This window comes from Etheostoma spectabile, chromosome 4, assembly GCF_008692095.1.
Source record: "Etheostoma spectabile isolate EspeVRDwgs_2016 chromosome 4, UIUC_Espe_1.0, whole genome shotgun sequence".
Taxonomy (NCBI): Eukaryota; Metazoa; Chordata; class Actinopteri; order Perciformes; family Percidae; genus Etheostoma; species Etheostoma spectabile.
Window position 1 is genome coordinate 27,031,930 of NC_045736.1, and position 20,908 is coordinate 27,052,837.

The following is a 20,908-nucleotide window of genomic DNA, read 5'->3' on the forward strand; positions in this document are numbered from 1 at the left end:
TAAATATAGATATTATCACCACATCACCACATGCCTGTAAACATAGAGAATTGCAGCGCTTTGAAGTAGTAGAGTTTATGATGCAGTCGGCTCGTAAAATGTAATGAGAATCAAAGTCATTTAAAAAAAAAAAATCAAAGTTATTTAAAAATTACATTGTGAAACGGGTGAATTGGGATCGCAATTTTATAACAATTTATCGTGCAGGCCTAGTACTGCGGTAGCATATCACATGACCTGGTAAAGCTACGTTTTCAGATAAATAATTGAGGACTGCTTTTCAATGTATTCAAGCTATTTTCTACAAGTTATTATTCTGGATTACTCATAAAGAAAAATAAACTTCATTATTTGTTACATACAGTGGTACAGTACAATGTAGTGAAACTCAATCTCTGCACTTAACTAATCCTTAGCATTAGGAGCTGTGGACACCCTCATTGCGTCGGGGGAGCAACTTATAGTTCAGTGTCTTGCCCAAGGACACTTTGACATGTGGCCAGAGGAAGCCAGGATCAAACCGCCAATCTTGTGGTTGAGGGCCGACCCTCTCTACCTCTGATCCACTGACCAAAAAGCATAAAAATAATAATAATAATTCATTCTTTATTATTACTGTAAGGAAAATGACAATGTCACAGTTCAAAACACAGTATACTTTCTTATTAAATATTAGGAAGAGAAGTGCATTGATTTCATTTATCTTTTAGTAGTTGTCTCAGCTAATGTCTTGCACAGTAAGATTGTGGGAATGTTTGTGTTACAGAAACTGTGCTTGCATTTTCACAGTAAGTCTTTCAAGCAAAGTCGGGTATTTTTATGTGATAATGTAAGAATAATTATCATTCAGTAAAAAGGGACATTGGCCTTGAGCAGGCACTGTTCCAGATCCCTTTCTTTGATGTTTTCTTTGCATGGGGAATGGGATTACCAGCCCTCCGCCTCTGTGCTATGCAATTGGATGTTTCTGGCAGTGTCTCTTGCTTGAGGAGTGCTGTGTTTCATCAGCACCATGGTTGCAAAGGGTTAAATCTTTTATCCCTCTCATATTCTGCAGTCATGGCTGCTTCCAGCATCCCACCAGAGCTAAATATAGCTGCTGCAGGCAGGGGATGAGAGTAAAACATGTTAGCTGGAGCAGACATGCTACATGCTCTATTCCTGTCTGCTTTGTCACTAATACATTAACATTCATAAAATGCTGCACTCCCTCAGCTGGTCACATTTTCAATTTCATATTTCTGTCAACTCATCCTCTTGTGTGAAGTTGAGGTCCTGCAGTTGTACTTTTGAGAAAGACAAGACCGGAATTTGTCCCAGTGGTATTGAGGCAGACTTGAGCTGATTTGACCTTATTTCCATGGCAGCCGTTTTGACCTCACAGTCAAATCAGGAGTCCAAAGGAATTATTAACAAACATCTTTAAACTGATGATTCTTTGAACATTATTTGGAAGTATATACAGTTTATAAAAAATGTTACTTTAACAAAGTGAGAAGTTTATAGATAATATTGTTTTAATGGAAGACATTTTGACATGTCACAGCAGGAAAAGCACATGTGTAAATATCAACATCAAAAACGATTGAAATAGGGTCCTGATATTATGCATGTCGATTCCCTATCACTGCTCACTGGTCTTTCTACGAACTCGATATGTCTGCTGTGAAATAGGCCTGTTGTCAAATTAGCTCGCAATCTTGGGAATAACTCAAACATGTAAATGAGTTTTAACGGGCAGATATACATTCTTTTTAACTAATACTATTTTGTAATCATGAAAATGTATATTTATGTTTTAAGTTATACTGGCGTAAAATCTGAGCATAGGAGAGTTAGCTTACTACCGATTGAGCAAATAGCCACAATTTCTAGGATAAATTGTGATCGCAAGCTGTATTATACCAAAAATATTGGTCACATTCAAATATGTTCCTTTCATATTTTTCAACTGTGGTTCTAGTTCTTCTCAGTGTTAAATAGATATGTATTGCTATTTAAATCTTGTACATTTTTGTTTGCAAGTGTAGGAAAATTCTTGGCTTGTTGGTTAGAGATGAACTAATATGAACTTAAATGTGATGTTAAAAAAATCAAAAGGTCTTTTGTAAGGTATGTAATTTCATTGGACCTCACTACCACGGTCACAGTTTAGTAATACACGAACAACCAGAGCCCACATGTAGCACAAGGCATTAGCTGCAGACCTGTCTGTCTGTTTGTGGGGGAGGGGTCCTCACCTCTACACCATCACTCTGAACAATGATGTGACATTCCAGCAGCTAGAGGACAAAGCCAGCTACTCTCCCTGTTGATTACTGCTTAGACTTCTACCACAGGCGGCCCATAGGTACTGCAACAGTCAAAGAGTCAAAACCCACTGCACCTGCATGAGAAGGGGGGCGTTGATGGTGGTGGTGGCCGATGAGGTAGGGTCAGAGAGGAGAACCTAGAGGGTGTGGTTCTGCAGTCTTGTGCCCCTTAAGATGTCCTGCTTACACTACTGAGAAGCGAGTAGGGGAGGAAGGTGTGAGTCAGCCTCCTCCACCCATGGGACCTGCTGTGTTTTAAAGTGCATACTTGAGAACACAGTTACCTCAAGGAAATGGAAATGGCTGACTGTACAATTTAAAAATAGAACATCTTAGGGTTGATGGTGTTTGCTGTGGAGAGCAAAAAGTTTCAGATGGTGTCCATGGAATCTGAATGCATGTGACGTTTTAGGTAATTGTCTCCAAAATGTTTTGTGAGCTTATAATTTTCATGATTAGATTTTTATTTTTTTATTTTATTTTTTTTATTACACACAGTATAGTGTATAGATAATATCATATTAGTTTTCACATGTTGTGGTTTTGTCAAGTTTTGATACCGTTTCTCAATTTGCCCTTGTACCATTCCATACACGATGAGAAGAAGCGGTCTACTTTGTTTTGCTGCTGAGTCATGTCTTTGGCTTTTTAAAATCCTCACTGTCTCATTAAGGTCAGCAGAGGGCGCCATAAGCCTGTCCATTGTGTGGCTGGCAGGCTATTTTTTGTGTGATGTGTTTTTAGTCTGCTGGGCTTTTCTTGTTGTTGATTTTCTAAGTTTTAAATATCCTAAAGGTAGGCTTAGGCATCACAGAAAAGTAGTGTATGGCACAGATTTTGCCATCATCTTAGAAGAGGGTAAAATTGACTATCATGCAATAGACCATGTCATGTCATGTGGTGGAGAGTTTAATAAAAAATGTGCTTGGCCATCTGGAAATCAAACCTTAGATTCTGGCAGGGTTAATGCAAAGCTCTACATTGAACTTAACTACGACGCCCAGAGCGTCACTGTGTGCCTGTTTGACTCCTCAGACTGCAGAGTCCTGCTATGAAGCACAGTGACTCAGTTTATGACACAAAGAGGCGCCTGCCCTGTCGAGGAAAGGCTAAACATGTTCGGTCACACGTATCATCTCCAATCACATGTACCCAATAATCTGGCATCACTTTATATGTACAATTAGTCATGTCCTCACCACAATCTGGCTTGAATGACTGGAGATGGAACTAAACAGATTAATTACGTTTTTTGCAAACCTTACAATGCTTACATCTCTTTTGGCATCATATTGTATGGCTCATATTAGGTGTATTTTTGATACTTGTATTACTTTAGTGGTTTAGTCTGTATGTAAAGTGATTATTTCTCGAAATGTACATATACTGCATGCGTGTCAATGGCACCCTCTGTGGGTTAGGACAGGAACAATTTAGAGGAGAAACAGCCGGTTACAACCCAAATTGCTTCTACATTGACTAACCAATGAAGTGCCCATGGACTTTGTAGTCCCATCCACTCTGTTGTTCACATGTGTGCCATTGGCTGCACAGAGCAGCCTATCTAAAACAAAGGCCTGACAACCTGCACTGCCAGCACTTGTGCAGATGACAGAGAAGAGTGGAAAAGGAGATATCAATAAACTATGTGGATCAAATGATTCAGAGGCAGCTTAAGAAAAAATAGATTATGCATGGTTGTGAATGTTAAATAAAAATAGTTACTCATTGTGGGTTTATTTTCTAATAATAAGTAAAATTGAAACATGAGGTTCATTATTTTGAATGTCAATACTGAAATGAACACTGGAGCTTTGCAAGATGATTTACATGATAAAGTAGTGTTGCAGTATGTACAACATTTTCAGCAAAGCTATTGTTGGTGTATGTCAGACTGCATTTTACGCTAGTTCTGCTGAGTGACTCTTGAAAATATAAGTTATTAACAGGGTCTGCCTATGGATATTAATGTTGAGGTATTTCTTATTTGGATGCTAAGGTCACTTATAGTCTTTACCCTCAGCAAGGTGAAGCTAAAGTAAATCTGGAGACTATTGTTGCTAATTCATAGCGATGAGCAGCCATTTTGCTGATGCAGAACACAGCCCAGGGCGAGCTGTCAAAGTCAACCTCCTCTCCTCTCTCTTCACTTTATCAGTTTTACAGTGTGACGTCAGCAGCCTGCCCATTTTCCAGGACTGCCTCTGCATCCTTTGCACCCCATCACCCCTCATCCTCCCACTCTCCCCCCTCTTCTCTTCTCTCCTTTAAGCCCCACCCTCTCCCCCTACCCACCTGACCCTCTGTAATCCAATTAGACGCACCGGTGGCTGAATGTACGGACGCACTGTGACTACCAAGCACAAACTGCAGTCTCACTCGCCTCCCCCTTCTGTCTCTTTTCCTGCTCTATTTCCTACCTCTTGTCTCTGTCTCTCTCTCGTTCTCTTTGCATCTTGTCCACTCCCCTTCTGCTTCCATTCAGATTATTTACCCATCTCCTCCGTACTCCCTCTGCTGTGTCTTTCTCCTCCCTCTCTTCTTCATCTTCCTTGTCGCTGCTGCTCTAGCCGCCTCACCCTACATCCCTCCCTTCCTACCAACGCTCCCGCCCTCCTCCTCCTCTTAGGGATCTTCAAAGCTGCCGAGCACACACTTGCACATAGCATAACACACTCCTCTCCTGCTTGGGAAAAACATGTCAGCTATTCTGGACCTGGACCAGATTGCATGCTCTGGGAATGGAGTGGTGAGTGACAAATGTATCTTGCCTGCCTTGACACACCTGGCTGAGTTCTTGCAGCAGGAGGTTCTGGTTAAGATTAGGGGGAAGGTTGTTGTGCAGTTTGCCCAAAGAAGGAGACAGCAACTGGCTCTAAGAAGGAAAAGCTGGTGGGAGTCTTTCTTGTCACCACCTTCAGCAGACGGCTAAGACTTTGGGCTTTTTCTTTCTAGGCAGCTGTGTGTGTGTGGTGTGTTGGTGTGTGTGTGTGTGTGTGTGTGTGTGTGTGTGTGTGTGGTGTGTGTGTGTGTGTGTGTGTGTGTGTGTGTGGTGTGTGTGTGTGTGTGTGTGTGTGTGTGTGTGTGTGTGTGTGTGTGTGTGTGTGTGTGTGGTGGGTTTTGTGTGTGTGTGTGTGTGTGTGTGTGTGTGTGTGTGTGTGTGTTCCTGCAAGTCACACGGTACCCATGTGTGCAGTCTGCACAGCCTAAACATGCTGAGGGGCAGTAGTGCATTTTAATGTGATATGAAAGATGCATGTTTGTCGTGCTCAAGTGTCTCTGAATCTGCAAATGCCCAGAAAATGTGTACGTGCCTGTCAGTATGTGGGTGTCCATCCATCAGTAGGCTTGTTGGTATTTTTGTGTTTAAGGGGGCATTTATGTGTTTTTCCAAAGCTGCAGGAATGCGTGTTTTGCCCGTGAACGGTTGAAGATGGTTTTCCCTATTCTTTTATCAATGAAAACAAGCTGGAAGGTCACTCACCCCACAAAACACTGTAGAAACGACACCTCAAAACCAGCGTAGCGGCTCCTTCTCTCCCCTGCAGAGACTTTGAGTTTGTAGTTTCAACCTACTGCTTCAATGACACGTGTGTGTTGCAGGTGGTGAGGGCTGTTTGTGTCAAAGAAGAGCAGGGTGGCATGTACCTGGCATGATCCCACTGGAGAACATGCATAAGAGACATGGATGTGTGTATGTGTCTCTATGCATATGTAGTTGTGTGTACATTGAATTAATTTGCAGGCTGCTTCGTGTTTCTTGCCATGTAATGCTGTCCTCGGGGGTGATTGGTGCCGTTCCTGGCAGGGCGTGGAAAACAGGAAGGAGGGGGAGGAGGGATTGATAAGAGAGGGATTGCGGGAAGAGGAACAGCATGACATACTGCTCTCCTTTTTTCACCTCCCTCACCCTCCTTGTTCTGGTACCAAAACCCAAGAGTCCAAGTGTTTGCCCCGGGCAACCTCCAGAAGCCCCTCTCCTCAAAGCACAAACCCCTACTCAGTATTCCTATCTCACCTACTACCCCCCAAACACCCACACACACTCTTATTGTCCAACTACTAGCCGCTATGAATGTTGCTACCATTGCAATTCTCTCCCTCTTTTCCCCCTCTAGCTGTCCAGGCTAGCCCCACCCCATGTCTGATGTCTGTTTTCTTGGTGTGTATGTGTGTGTTTGAGATATATATATATATATATTATATATATATATATATTATATGAAAGGAAATGGTGAGAGGCAGCACTCCCAGATCAATACAGCTTTTACACTATGCCAAGAGCTTAATGGATAGATTAAAAACCCTCTCCTTCGCTCCCTTTCCATAGCCCTTTGTCCATGATTCTCAACCCTTGTTTGTGCCAGGGCATGGCTTAAAAGGCACAACAATTAAAGCAATGCGCCTCTTCTGTTTTAAGGCACACCCTTCTGTTAGTCCTATAGGACTCCCCCTGTCTCCTCTCTCTTTCCTCCTGTCTCTGTCCCTACTTGCTTTCACGCTCTATTTCCTCCCATCCACATCCACTCACCGTTATCATTTCCTATCAGTGGTATGGCGCAGATGCCTGCTTTCTCTGGAGTATGTACAGTACATGCACATGACAGAAGGCAGGCATTAGCACAACTGTTTGCCTTGTTTGTTAGTGCAAATCCTCTCTTCTTAAACTGAGTGTCCTTGACTGTCCTTGTGTTAAAAACAAAATCGGCAGCAATGGAGACTTTTCTCTTTGTCTACAACAGGTTGTTCTGGCCTGTCCCGTCCCGTCCCCCCTCCCCACCCCCACCTATCCACCCACCAGGCCGAGGTTGCAGAAATCATTTCATTATCTGTGAAAAGGCCTCAAATAAGTGCAAGGTCTACTGTCAGCAGGAGTGTTTCTTCATGGTTTGTTCCATCTCAGCTTGAGAAGTTCTATTCAGTAACAGTAGACTGCAGACCAATAAAAAAGCAACCCTTACTGACTGTGTGCTACATAGTTTCCCTGTTTTGTGCGACAGTCTAATCTCTGTACCAACACCCACACAAATGAAGATATCTAATTCCGTTGCGAGTATTTTTCCTTTTGTGTTACTGTGTCCATTACAGATTGCAGATGTAAATCACTGCAGCCTTGTCCTTGAGAATGTAACTCCATCTCTTCTGAAGAGATTGTGAAACATCCATCAGATAACCTGTAGTGGGAACCAAGGAGGGGCAACAGTTAAGAGTCACAATCCCTCTATGTCAGTCAGCCATACACCCATGTCTCTCGTCCGCACGGGCCCGCTCTCTTTATTTTTATTATTTTTTTTTCTTTAAAAGTGTTTTTTTTTATTTTTAACAAAAACATTTAAAATAAAAAAAAACCCAAATCCAAAAGGGAAATAAAAAAAAAAAAAAAAAACAGAAGCAAAAGGCAGTTACGACAAATTTAAAAGGACAACCCCCTTGTCCCCTACATTGTTTATGTTTATCGCTTGGGTTTTAAAGCATGTTTCCCAAACACATGCTTAAGTTTATCTCTTAAATAAAAACAAAATAGTCCCACACAAAAAATTCCCCCTTGATATTGTCTCCGGCAATAAATTTCGGGGTGCAATTCCGCTCATTGGTCATCGTGAGCCCGGCGTGTATGTACTCTTTCCAAATTCCTAAAAATACCCTTTGCTGCGTAAAAGGCCTGGGGTTTTAAAGCATGCGCCCCTTTGCGTTCCCCTGCGGCAAAGTGTACAATCTCCCAAAAACGACAGTGGGTTTCCGGGTAACTTTTCCCATCCTTTCCCCCTTTTACAAACTGTTTCCAAACGGAAAAACCCAGGGGACTTTCCCCAAAAAGGCTGCAAAAATGTCCCTTTTCCCCTTCCCTTTCCCATTTTTTCTTTTTCCAACCCCATTCTGAAAGCTTCTGGGAGTATATAGTTCATGAAAAATTTTATAATGAAAAATTGTTTCTAAACCCCTAGGGGCCCACCCAAACCCTTTTGGAAATATTACGCCTTTTCCCGGTCTATTTCACACCAACCTTTCCATAAAATCAAAGTTTCTCATGCTCACATCAAAACTTATATTCTTGTAAAGTTGAGGCACTCCCGGTATTGGAAAGTTAAAAAGATTTGCCCCATATTAGAAACTCTGCTTCATTTGGCGGAACACCTTGCACCTGCCCCTCAGTTGAAAAATTTTTTCCCAAAATTCCCCCCTTCCCTCCAAAAAAAAATTGCCAATAGCTCCGATATTTTAAAAGATCCCCCCTTAATAGATCCTCAACACACTATACCTTCTTCTGCCACAACCCAACAAGGACGTTTACCTAAGCAATACCGGATTATCCCATAGGGGGTACCCTGTTTGATTTGTTTCCCCCCATCAACCTTGTATCTCAACACCCCCCCATTAAGTGCTTTCAAAGGATTTTTCCCCCCTTACCCCAAACTTGAGAGGACCCTGTTGGGTTTGGAGGGAGCACCACGCCATTTTAATTTTCCCCCAATCCGGTGGAACCATAATCTCCCAATCCCTCCCCCTTTACCCAATTAAAAACCCAAAGTTTTTATTTTTACTTTTGGAAGACCAAGCTCCCTTTCCCTTTTAGTAAAAATTTCTTAAATTTTACCTTTGGGTTTTTTTTTCCATTCCACAAATAATCCTTAACCTTTTTATTATATTTTTAATTTTCCACTAAGACATAAATGGCAACATCATGATAAAAAAAAATTTGTGGCGCTATCACCATTTTAAATATTTTAAATTTTCCCCCCCAAAAGGGGAAAATTAAATTTATCTCCATCTACCCAAAACTTTTTTTCATCTTTTTAAGAAAGGCATCAGTTTTTTCCATTATTCAGGAAAGTCAGCAGTCAGCTTTAATCCAGGTTTTTTCATTTCCCACTGGGTCCACAAAATTGAATTAGAGAGCTCTGAGAGCGAAAAGCCCCTGAAACGGCCCCAACCTCTGTTTTTCTGCCATTAAAATCTTTTTCCAAAATTTTGGGGAAAAGGTTCAATCTTTTTGGGTTATGGAATAGAATTAGCCGGTCCGAAAAAAGCAAAAATTTCGCACATAAAAACAATTATTTTCCGCCCCACCACCCCCCCCCCCCCCCCTTTAAACTTGATCGTCTTGGCTACAGCTAACGGTTCCGAAATATAGGAAAAGCACGGCTAAACGGCCCCCCCTGTTTCTGCCTTCAACGCCAAAAAAGGGAGTTTTTCGGCCATTTTTAAACAGATGCCTTAGGGACAAGTAATATTTTAATCCTTTAATGAAATCCCCTCCAAATCAAACATCCAGTTTGAAAAGGTTGCCATTTCTACCCTGTAAATGCTTTTTCTGCGCCCCAATGAGGCCTGCGTGGGGCGTGTCACATTACGATTGCCCAAAAGATGAAAACCGCCAACATTTCTGATAAGGCCCCCTTTTAAAAAAACCCCTACTGACCCATAACAACACATAGAACTTTCTATTCTTGTGGCAAGCACCTTAGTAAGAATTTTGCCATCGACATCTATTAAACTTATGGGTCTATAACTCCCTGGGTCTGTAGGGTCTCTGTCTTTCTTCAAGATCAATGTAATCAACGCCTCATTAAATGTCTCTGGTAATTGCCCCACATCAAACGACTCTTTATATACTTCCGTCAGAATGGGTGCCAATAAATCAACAAATTTCTTATAATATTCAACTGGTAGCCCGTCTAGCCCCGGTGACTTTCCTGGTTTCAGTGACGCTATTGCTTCTCTGACTTCTGCTTCAGTAATATCTCCCTCCATCTGTGCTACTTGTCCTTCCGACAATTTTGGGATATTTATATTAGCAAAAAAGGCTTCAAATTGTTCTTCTGACGGATCCACTCCTGATTCATAAAGCGTGACATAAAAATCTTTAAATACCTCATTAATGTCCTTTGTACTTGTTACTAATTCCCCATTAGCATTTTTAATCGCAGGTATTATAAAGCTAGCATCTTGTTTTTTTAATTGCCTAGCCAACAGTTTACTGGCTTTTTCACCACTCTCATAGAAGTTACTCTTCATTCTAAACATAGCATATTCTACCTTTCTACTGTATACCTCATTTAACTGGAATTTTAATTCACACACTCTTCTCAGACGGTCCTCAGAATAATTATCCGCCAGTTCTTTTTCGGCAGCCTTCAGCCGAGATTCCAATCCCATCACTCGTTTTTTACTGTCTTTTATGTTCTTACTCGAATGAGCTATTATTTTGCCTCTTATATAGGCCTTAGATGCCTCCCACACTGAACCTAATCTCTCAACTGATCCTATGTTAATGTCAAAAAATGTTTTAAGATCTTCCCCCAGTAATTTGGCAAAAGTTTCATCCTGAAGCAATGACACATTCATCCTCCATCTAGTAGACTTAATAGCATCCAAACCCAAACGTACTCCCCATTGCACAGTAGCATGGTCCGTTAATGCAATGGGTCCAATCACACAGTCTACCGTTCCTTCTACCAGATCTTTGGATATCAGGAAGTAGTCCAGGCGGCTGTGGCTTTTATGCATATTTGAATAAAACGTATATTCCCTATCTCTAGGATGCACTAGCCTCCAAATATCCACCAGGCCCAGGTCTCTCATCATTAGATGTATGGCTCTTCTGTCTCTCGACCCACTATTTGTGAAGGACGTTTTGTCCAAAACCCCATCTTGTACCTGGTTATAGTCCCCAGAAATGATCGTGTGACCATCCGCTATCTCCCCCATCATTTTATTAACCCTATGAAAAAAAGGCTGGTTCTTCTTTATTTGGGGCGTATATATTGCATATATTAACCTTAACTCCATTTATTTTAGCCTCAACACATATTATCCTACCTTCATTATCTTTATGTTGTCTCAACATGCCAAAATTCAACTTTTTATGTACAAGTATTGCAACCCCGCATCTATTGCTAGTATAAGAGCTATGATACACTTGTCCCACCCATCCTGTCTTAAATTTAGCTATTTCTGACTCCACCAGATGTGTCTCTTGTATCAGGGCCACATCTGCTTGTTGAGATCTAAGATAGGATAGACATTTCTTCCTTTTTGCAGGGTTATGTGATCCATTTATATTCCAACTAATAAACCTTACCAAATTAGCCATATCTTAAGTCAGTTTATATTCCAGCATATTGACCAAAACCTACACATTACACAATCAATCACCTTTAATACTAGACATTTAGGGTGTTGTCCAACTGCCAAACAAAAACAAAACAGTGACACATAATGTGCCCCACATTTTACAAACAGAACATACTTCCAGAAAACCAACCAAAACAAAAAAACATCCATAGGGGAAAAAAAACACATCCACCTAAAAAACATAAATGCAAAAACTTAAACTCCTACCTCCCTGTTAACCTAAACCGAAGGGAAAAAACTAAACTACCCCAACTGGACCGTGAGTCGCGTTGAATGACCAGCCCAAAGAACCCCCCAGAAACCCCCTCACACTATAATTCAAAGCTACTATCCTTATCATCAATGCTTTCCACCACTTGGCAACGACCTGCCACTGCCAACCCCCCTATATGAAACACAGTACCGCCTTCGTTTATCATTCCCAGTAAACAAACTTATGTTTTCCCACTTAAAACGTGTACATTTACCTATTTGCTGTTTCCAACAGGCCAGTATGAACACATTCTCTCCTACCATGATTCTGGTTTTTCATGCTCCAACACACCCTTCCCTCTTATCTATGGTAGAAAAAAAAAAAAATAATAATAAAAAAAAAATAAAAAATAAAAAATAAAAAAAAATAAAAATAAAAAATAAAAAAAAAATAAAAAAAATAGAAAACAGAACCAGGTAACCTATATAGAGGTAATCGGGCAGCCGGTCAGCAATCCGTCATCCATTTGACATATTCAACCTTATTGTTCTTCTCCATCCTTCGCGTCGCTGACGCTGGAGGCTCCAACCGCCTCTTTTTCCAGAAATGCCATTGCCCGGCGGTGATCGTCGAATCTCATCCTCTTCCCTTTCCAGGTAAAGCGCATTTGTGCCGGTGGTGCCACAGTAAACCGCACATCCAGAGAGTGCAATTTTTCCCTCACCTCCGAAAACTTTTTCCTCCTCTCAGTCCACTCCCGTGGTAGATCCTGGAAAAAGGAAAGTTTGCACCCTTTCCACTCCACTCCCTGCCCTTCCCTATACTTCCGCTTGGCGGCAGCAAACACTTTCTCCTTCTCCAAGAAGCACAAGAAGCGGATGACAATAGGTCTCGATGAACGATTACCATCCACCGCCGGTCCGCCCGGGACCCGATGTACCCGCTGTAACTGTGCCTGATCCACCGGCACGCCCAGAGCCTCGACAATGATGTTCCTCACACATATCTCCAGTTTGCTCTCTTCCAACTTCTCTTTCAAACCAACCAGAACCAAATTCTGGCGTCTATCCCGAAAGTTGGCATCCTGCTGGGCCGCTTCAAGCACTGAGCACTTCTTGACATTTCCCTCCACCAATTGCCGAAGGCCCACGTTTTCATCTTCCAGATCAGATATCCTACTCTCAGCTGCCTCCAAACGCTGTATGACGCCATTAACATCCGTGCGGAGGCCCGCGCTGTCCTTTTTAACTTGGTCAATATCAGATTGCAATACCAGTAGTAACTTACTGACATGTCCAAGCTCTTCCATAGCTTTTCCGATCGATTTTTGCATTGCTGACAAAACGCCTGCCTCCATGCTACATTTATCACCACCCGGGCCAGCCAAGCTAGTTATTTCTTCTTGTTTGTCTTGTGCGTCCGCCATGTTGCTAGCGTTACTTCGTAGCGTCCTAGGCTGCCGTTGGCTTTTCCCCGCTGCCATGTACAACTTATCTGAGTCACGTCGAGCCAAGGGAAAGTTCTCAGTCACACTTTTATCATCTTAGAGTAGCCTCTATCTATCACATGTCGAGGTTTTGGGTCATTCCTTTTGGGAGCTCGATTCTAGGCGGCCATATTCTCTCTTTATCGCTCTCTTTATTATTGATGACCACTGGGCCTTGAGACCAGGCGAGTGCTGAGCGCCCCACCCAGCACACATGCACGTTGTTACGTCATGCACAGCCTTGTATACAGCATCAAATCATACTGACCTTGGGAAGTGTGCGTGTTTGGGATGCTGTGATTCTGAAGGAATTCTGGAAACTGGCATTGTCACTACCTGTATTTTATCACACTTCCCGTTATGTCACTTCCTACACTCTTTCATTCAATAGGGCCTGTGATTTGTTTTAGCTGTGTCATCTTTTAACTAATTCCCCCAATTTATGTTAATCAAATTTATTTTTGTAGCAGCACTGTGTTGTACTGAAGATGGAGAGAATGAAGCTGGTTTGAGCGCTTTGAATTTTGATGGGTCTTTCTCCATTCTTTTTTGCAGTGTCATACTTGTGAAATTGCTCTGAGCTTCATACACTCTGATAAAATGACTATTTTACCGGATGAAAAGACCATTTCCCAGACAGCTCATTCTGTGCTTTGTTTGTCTAAAGGTACAAGGAATGTTTGGTGGAGAAGAGGTGCATGCTTTGGTTCCTCAATCGGACATAGAAACTCTAAATGTGTTGTGGTTATCGGGTGTTTTCCTAGGAAATATGGAATATGTCTCCTGTGTTTGAGTTTTGTGAATAAAGTAATCACTTTTGTGTTCAAGCTTTGTTCAAGCATTGTTGTAGATTTAACTATTGTACCTTTTTCACACGTGCCTACTTTATCAGTCATTATGGCAGAAATTGATCAATTATCAAAACTCCTATGTATAAAACATGCTTAAATGAATTGATGCTACTAATAATATGGTTTGTGTATCCACAGCCTGTATCTTATCTCTCCATACCAGAGAACTCCATTAATGTCCAAACCAGTGGGGCTGGGCAATAATTTCATATCCCAATAAGGATATCACAATGTATCATGTTTTCCTGTAATTCAATAAATAATCAAAAAGAAATAACCACATTGTAAAACCTATTTTTGTACACTCCTGTGTGAATCAAATACTTGACAAATATAAGGTACTGAGTATTTTTCCATTTTATTAAGAACTTTGGTGCAAAATGAACATAAACTTCAAGGATCAGAACATGGTGCAAATCCACATGGCGAAAATATTGTCTTAACACAGTTAGGCCACTGTTTTTTTGACATCACAATGAAATCATTATAGAAAAATGTATAGACATTTGTTTTATATTTTTGGCGATATATTTCGTCATATCGCCCAGCCCTAGACTTTTAGTTTCTATCTCTAGTGATCATACATGTGTTGTGCACCCTTTACACGTACAAGGATGTAGTTCCCTGTTTATGTAACTTTGCTAGTTTGAAAGAAATACAACTGCATTGGCTAGGCTTATTAGTTAGGTAATGAAGGAATATGTCATCCACATTGGCTCTTTTATATGTTTTTGATCATTTTTAGATGATAATAGAGTTCTGGAGCACAAGCTATATCAGGCTTGAGCTACAAAGACAGAACTGTTTGTGTTTATTTATTTATTAACGCCAGAAATATCCTCTAAATTTAACAACATCGGCCATGCCACAGAAAGACAACACACATGTCAAATTAAAGTAGGGAAATATTAGGTCTTGTGTGCAAGCCTTTTCTCTTCACACACCATGTATTTTTTCCATTCCATCTCAAACGTACTCTTTTTCTCTCTTCTTTTGCAGGAGCATGATATTGAGACTCCCCATGGCGTTCTCCATGTGACAATGAGAGGTGTTCCCAAGGGCAACAGACCCGTCATCCTCACCTATCATGACATTGGACTCAACCGTGAGTCAGCCAAAAATATACTCATCGATGTAATGAATCTTTTGTTTTAGCCTCCACACCTGAGACACATACACACACACACACACACACACACACACACGTCCCCAAGTTTTAACTCCTGAACTCTCACACTCTGAGTGCGTCCTCTGTTTGCGCCTTTCTAGACAAGTCGTGCTTCAACACCCTGTTCAACTATGAGGACATGCAGGAGATCACGCAGCACTTTGCAGTGGTTCACGTTGATGCGCCTGGCCAGCAGGAAGGTGCACCTCCCTTCCCCACTGGGTGGGTGTCAGACTGGTTTTACATGCACTGATAAATGGGAGCAAATGTATTTCACTGTTGGGCACCTTGATAGCTCAGTTGGTAGAGCAGGCACCCATATGTAGAGGTTTACTCCACGACGCAGCAGTCCCGGGTTCGACTCCAATCTGCAGCCCTTTGCTGCATGTCGTTCCCCCTCTCTCGCCTTTCATTTTTTCAGCTGTCCTGTCAATAAAAAAAACTAAAAATGCCCAAAAAACAATCTTTAAAAAAACTAAAAATAAGTATGTGGCTGTGCTGATGTAAAGAGCCGCAATCAAATTCTTTAGTTAGAATGTAAGGTGAGCTGGTTGTTCATTTGCCAATGGAGCACATTCATTGTTTAACCTATTAGTCAAAAGAGTGCTGAGTATTTAAAATTATGATAAACTCAGTTCTCACATTAATTCAAACATGAGGTAATGACCCCGTACTACTTGCATAGACTCACATGCGCTTCATCTATCTCTAGTTATCGCTACCCAACCATGGATGAGTTGGCCGAAATGTTGCCCTCTGTGATGACTCAGCTCAAGTGAGTGGGTCTCTTGTTGATAGCTGATCAATGGTAATATGCATAAATTTACTATTCATCTAGAGTCCCACAGTAACCAGTGTTTTCTCTGCAGGGTCAACAGTGTGATCGGCATTGGCGTGGGAGCTGGAGCGTACATCCTCACCCGCTTTGCAGTGAGTCCCAATCAGGACCAGAGCTTCTACACTTTCATACCCTTTGTTTCTCCTCCTCTCTGTTTTGCCTGTAAAAATTGAAGGTTTTCAGGCCACACAGCTTTTTACACTGAACATTGAAGCCTCCCATCAAGCCCACACAGGGCATCAGGTTTGTCCACAGTCTGCTGCATACGCTGCCATTCTTCAAATGATGAATCGCCTTGGTGGTTCTTTCCTTTTCAGTTGCTTACGTCTAGTTTCCACACTCAGCGCAGTAGAGCTAAAATAACCGAATGTGTACAATCGAGCAGAAAGAGCTAGAAGTGACAGAGAGGAGTGAGGAAGCACTGGAAGTTGAATAATGGAAAGAGAGGATAGTGGTTATAGGTAAAAAGGGAAGGAGTAGGGATTAGTAGTCATATCACCAAGCTCTCCACAGAGAGTCTGCTCTTGTTTTAAATTAATGAAGAAAATTGATTCTGAAATGCATTTGCTATAACCTGCTTGGAACAAAATGTGTTTACCCTTGATAGATTTATAACAGCTGTTGCTGCATCACATTTGCATGTTGTTGAAAGCGCCATCCGCAGTATTCCCTGAGCATTGGGCGAGATGGAGCTGAGGATTCCCAGACATCCTCTTTCTGTCTTCAGGCAATTCCAAAACTACATCCCTTAATTTAAAAGCTCAGGATTCCATCTTCAATGTTTCATATCTTCATTTAAACAAACCGAAATGCTTCACACTGCAGTGGCCTTATCTTGTATCTGCACTGTTGAGGGAATGTACAAAACCATGCATGATGCAAGATAACACCCATGTAGGACTATCATATTTGTAAAAATGTAATTCTTTCAAGTTTGCACTGACGTGCGTCCTTCTCTTTCCAGCTGAACAACCCCACTCTGGTGGAGGGGCTGGTTCTGATCAATGTGGACCCATGTGCTGAAGGCTGGATTGACTGGGCGGCTTCAAAGGTCAGTATTCCCAATACAGCATGAAGCTAGTCCGCAGTCAATCTGCAACATAAAGCTATTACTTAAATAATTAATTAGCTATTTCAGTTCAGTGTCTAGCCATTTGTTAGGTTGTTATTAATGAATGCATTTTGGAGTTCAACCACTTTCCCTTTATGCTCTCTACACTAACCATACTATTTAAAGGTAACTATTATTTATGCCTAGCATTTAATTCTAGTCTATTCTATATTTTGTAAGGTTCACTTTACTATATGATGCAAGAACTAAAAAAGATTACTAATTTTGGAGTTGTGGATGCTGACACCAAGCCATTGTTAATACCCACAATACTTGATAATACATTTTTATGAATAGGATATTGTTTTAAAGAGACTTAAAACGATAAGCGTAAGATGTGTGCGTGTTGGAGTAATGCCATTAAAATCAGAGGCAGGGACTTTAATCCTTTGTTAATTCAATTAAACCTGCAGTTTTGGGGTTAAGGGCACTTGAATATGAATCAAAACTAAGCTTCAGATTGTTCCTGGACAAACTTGTTAAAACAGCATTACTAGTGTTCATTCATTTGGATTGGTTTCATTTTGAGTGAAATAATTTGCAATGAGTCACACAATACTGAAGTTTACTACTATACTTCAACTCATTGTTTTGTGTGCTGTACAAGATTGTTGGGGGAGAACATTCTTTGCCGCATTAGTGTTACATACAGTCATGGAACCAGGGGGCGTTTGAAATGACCTTTGTCCCATATAGATTAAAATCCACTTCATTTGTTCTCTTGTTATTCTTTGGCTCAACCAACCCAAATGTAGAAAAGATAATGATAGAGAGGATACCTTTTATTTATCTATTTTAAGGTTGTTTTTAGCATGTTGTCTTTATTGACAGTAGTGATGGAGAAAGAGAGAGAGGGTTATGACTTGTAACAAAGCTGGCCTGAATCAAACCAGGAAGGTTGCGTTTATCATGGAATGCACCACAAATACTAGGTCACCAGCATGCCCCATCCTTCACAATTTCTAAAACTTGAATTTGGCTTTTCCGAGTATTCGCTTATTTTTATAAATTTCTAAATCAAACATTAAGTCTGTCGGTGCATAAACTTCAAGTAGACACAGGCATGGCTATATAGCTATAATCATTCATAATGTGCCTACCTAAATAAAAAGTAAGTCAGCTCTTGTCTTGGTCTTAACTGGATCTGTCTTTCTCTCATGTGCAGCTGTCTGGATGGACCAGTAATTTGGTGGATATCATCATGGCTCACCACTTCAGCACTGTAAGTTTCTCTTGCAGTACATTACTCACCATGTGTGTGTTTTTTTTTGTGTGTTTTTTTTAGTGTTGTTGACCTTTTTCATTAACAATGTGAAACACTTACTGAACCTCAGGAGGCTTTTCTTGATTTCCCTTGATACCTTTACCTCATTTAGCTCTTGTAACAGACATTTACTAATTATTCCAGTTTTGTCCTCCTGGATATTTAAACTGGTAAATTACATACTCAAAGATGAATTCACAAAGAATGGATTGCGGCCACTGATAGCACCAAGAATTGTGCATCACTTTCAACCGCCATCTGTCCATTGTCATGGTCCGATTCGCAAAAGATATTGCCCTTATAATATTACAGCGCAAACATGCAAGCTTTGCAGCTCAGTGCAATTTTCCCTCTTTCTGATTGCGATGTGGCAAAGTAGATATGTTGCTTTTGTGCAAAGATCACAGAAGCAAAACAATGGCAGAGAGAAAATGAAAAGGGACATTTTCAGACTGCGAGCTACAGGTCCTCCTGACTGACGAGGTGCAGAAGCATTCCTCAAAACTTTGGTCAAGGAATTTAAACGTGACCGAGAGAAACCACGTCTGTCAGTGCTGTTGGGGTAGTCAACACACCTTCAGATTGTAAAAGAAGATGGCCTGATTTTAAGTGAAGGGCACCCCTCCATAAATGCACTTCCGTTGCCCCCAACTGTGAAGACGCTAATAATTTCACTGTAACCATGTGTGGATATTAGTGCTGATTGTTTATGAATTGGACTGTAATGAGGTTAATTTGCATAGCAGGGGGCCAGTGTTGCACCAAATGCAAATACGCAATTTGCTTGGTAGCAAAGTTAGGGGTGCATTTCACCCTTTGCGGGTGCTTTAAAAATTACAGTTTCTTTTTGGCTTATTTTTTGCAGGTTTAGCTGCTGTAAAAGGCACGCAATCTTCATGTGAATTAAGCAATAATATAACCACAGTGCTAAAGCTAAGCATACTGTACATACAGATACCCCAGCTTGTCTGGATGACTGTTGCAAATTCTCCCTGTACATTCAGTACATGCTGATTACATAAACTTTATATGGAGTCTACCTCTTATTTCATTTGAAGTCATTTGAGGCTTGTTTTACTCTGTTCAACAGGATGAACTGACAGAGAACCAGGAGCTGATCCAGACCTACCGACTCCACATTGCCCAAGACATCAACCAGGACAACCTGGCCCTCTTTTGTGGCTCCTATCAATAGTATGATGCAATACATTATTACACACTGTACACAAATGTTTTTCTACGTTTCTAGCATTTCCTCATTTATTGTGTTCTTGATCACATTTATGGGTATAGCCGGAGCATGTAAATTCTTTATCAGAACATGCAGTAAGTCAGATATGAATACATAGAAAGAAGAAATGCATCACACAATACAAAGAACAAGGGGGAAATATTAAATCATGAGGTGCACCGAAAATCAGGATTTCTACTAAGTCACCTTACTTTTTAGCCAGATCACATTGTTCCAGATCTAATCGTAATTTGTCTCCCTGTACCAGCCGTCGGGACCTGGAGATTGAGAGGCCAATCGTAGGTCTGAATGAGGACACCGTTAACACACTAACGTAGGTTTTGAGACTAAGAAGACACAAATAAACTTTAGTTTCTCAATGCACGGTTTTGAGAATATTTATGCCTAATCTTATTCCCATCCAGGTGCCCTGCGTTGCTGGTGGTTGGTGACACATCACCTGCGGTGGAGGCTGTGGTGAGTTACACCCCGTCGTCTCAGTAACATAAGAAGTTTGGGGAAGCGTTTTCATGGATGTTTATTTAATTTTTAGCTCAATTGTAACCTCTCATTTAATGTTTTAGGTGGAGTGCAATTCCAGGTTAAATCCAACCAAGACCACACTGCTAAAGGTGAAGCTTTTTGTGAGACATTTGTTGACAAATAAAATGTATTATATAATGTTTTTGACCATACAAAGAATTCATTAATGTCTAATCGTTTTCTCCAGATGGCTGATTGTGGAGGCTTGCCCCAAGTTGTGCAGGTTGGTTCTTCAGGTTTCAGGTTTGAATATTAAGCTATTTGTCTAAATTATCTTCTAACTTTGATTCTTTATCTGTTTGCAGCCAGGGAAACTTGCTGAGGCCTTCAAGTACTTTGTGCAGGGAATGGGCTACAGTAAGTAAACATGTTCATGTCTTTTGCTACTTGTAGTTGGTCAGTAAAAACATTTGAATTAAAAAAATGATGCCGGTATAAACTAGTTGACGAGTTTTGGGGTTGACGTGTTTGTGGTCGAGGTTTGTCTGTGTTCTTCACAGACTTTCCTGTTGACGTGAGTGCAATGACAGTTACTTAAATTAGGGTTGTTTTCACTGCAGTCTAAGCTGTTGCTAAATACCCCCACCGATGGAGTTTGGATTGTGGCCAACAGTGCATGAAAAGACACAGTTTTTTTGTCAGCCTGGTCACGGAGAGGCAGCCTGATGGGCTCTGGATGCTAATGCCATTTCCTCTCTGCTCTTTGCAGTGTGTGGTCCCCACAACCCTCAGTAGGTGAGGTGTTAATGCTTTTAGCATTACTGAAATAACAATGG

General features: G+C 41.1%; 1 protein-coding gene across 3 annotated transcripts in view; it reads left to right on the top strand.

Annotated features, from left to right (window-relative positions):
* The window catches only part of ndrg3a (ndrg family member 3a), a 45,049-nt gene that overhangs the window by 21,663 nt on the left and 2,478 nt on the right, over nt 1-20,908 (top strand). For 2 of the 3 annotated variants that reach the window (XM_032514193.1, XM_032514194.1), the window contains exons 4-15: nt 14,977-15,082; nt 15,247-15,367; nt 15,858-15,920; nt 16,015-16,075; nt 16,948-17,034; nt 18,260-18,316; nt 19,449-19,552; nt 19,858-19,923; nt 20,015-20,066; nt 20,174-20,221; nt 20,320-20,355; nt 20,438-20,489. In XM_032514193.1, coding sequence (XP_032370084.1) covers nt 14,977-15,082; nt 15,247-15,367; nt 15,858-15,920; nt 16,015-16,075; nt 16,948-17,034; nt 18,260-18,316; nt 19,449-19,552; nt 19,858-19,923; nt 20,015-20,066; nt 20,174-20,221; nt 20,320-20,355; nt 20,438-20,489 — 853 coding nt within the window. Of the gene's footprint in view, nt 1-4,679; nt 5,062-14,976; nt 15,083-15,246; nt 15,368-15,857; nt 15,921-16,014; nt 16,076-16,947; nt 17,035-18,259; nt 18,317-19,448; nt 19,553-19,857; nt 19,924-20,014; nt 20,067-20,173; nt 20,222-20,319; nt 20,356-20,437; nt 20,490-20,908 lie in introns of those variants that run through there. The other variant, XM_032514196.1, reaches the window with a different exon arrangement.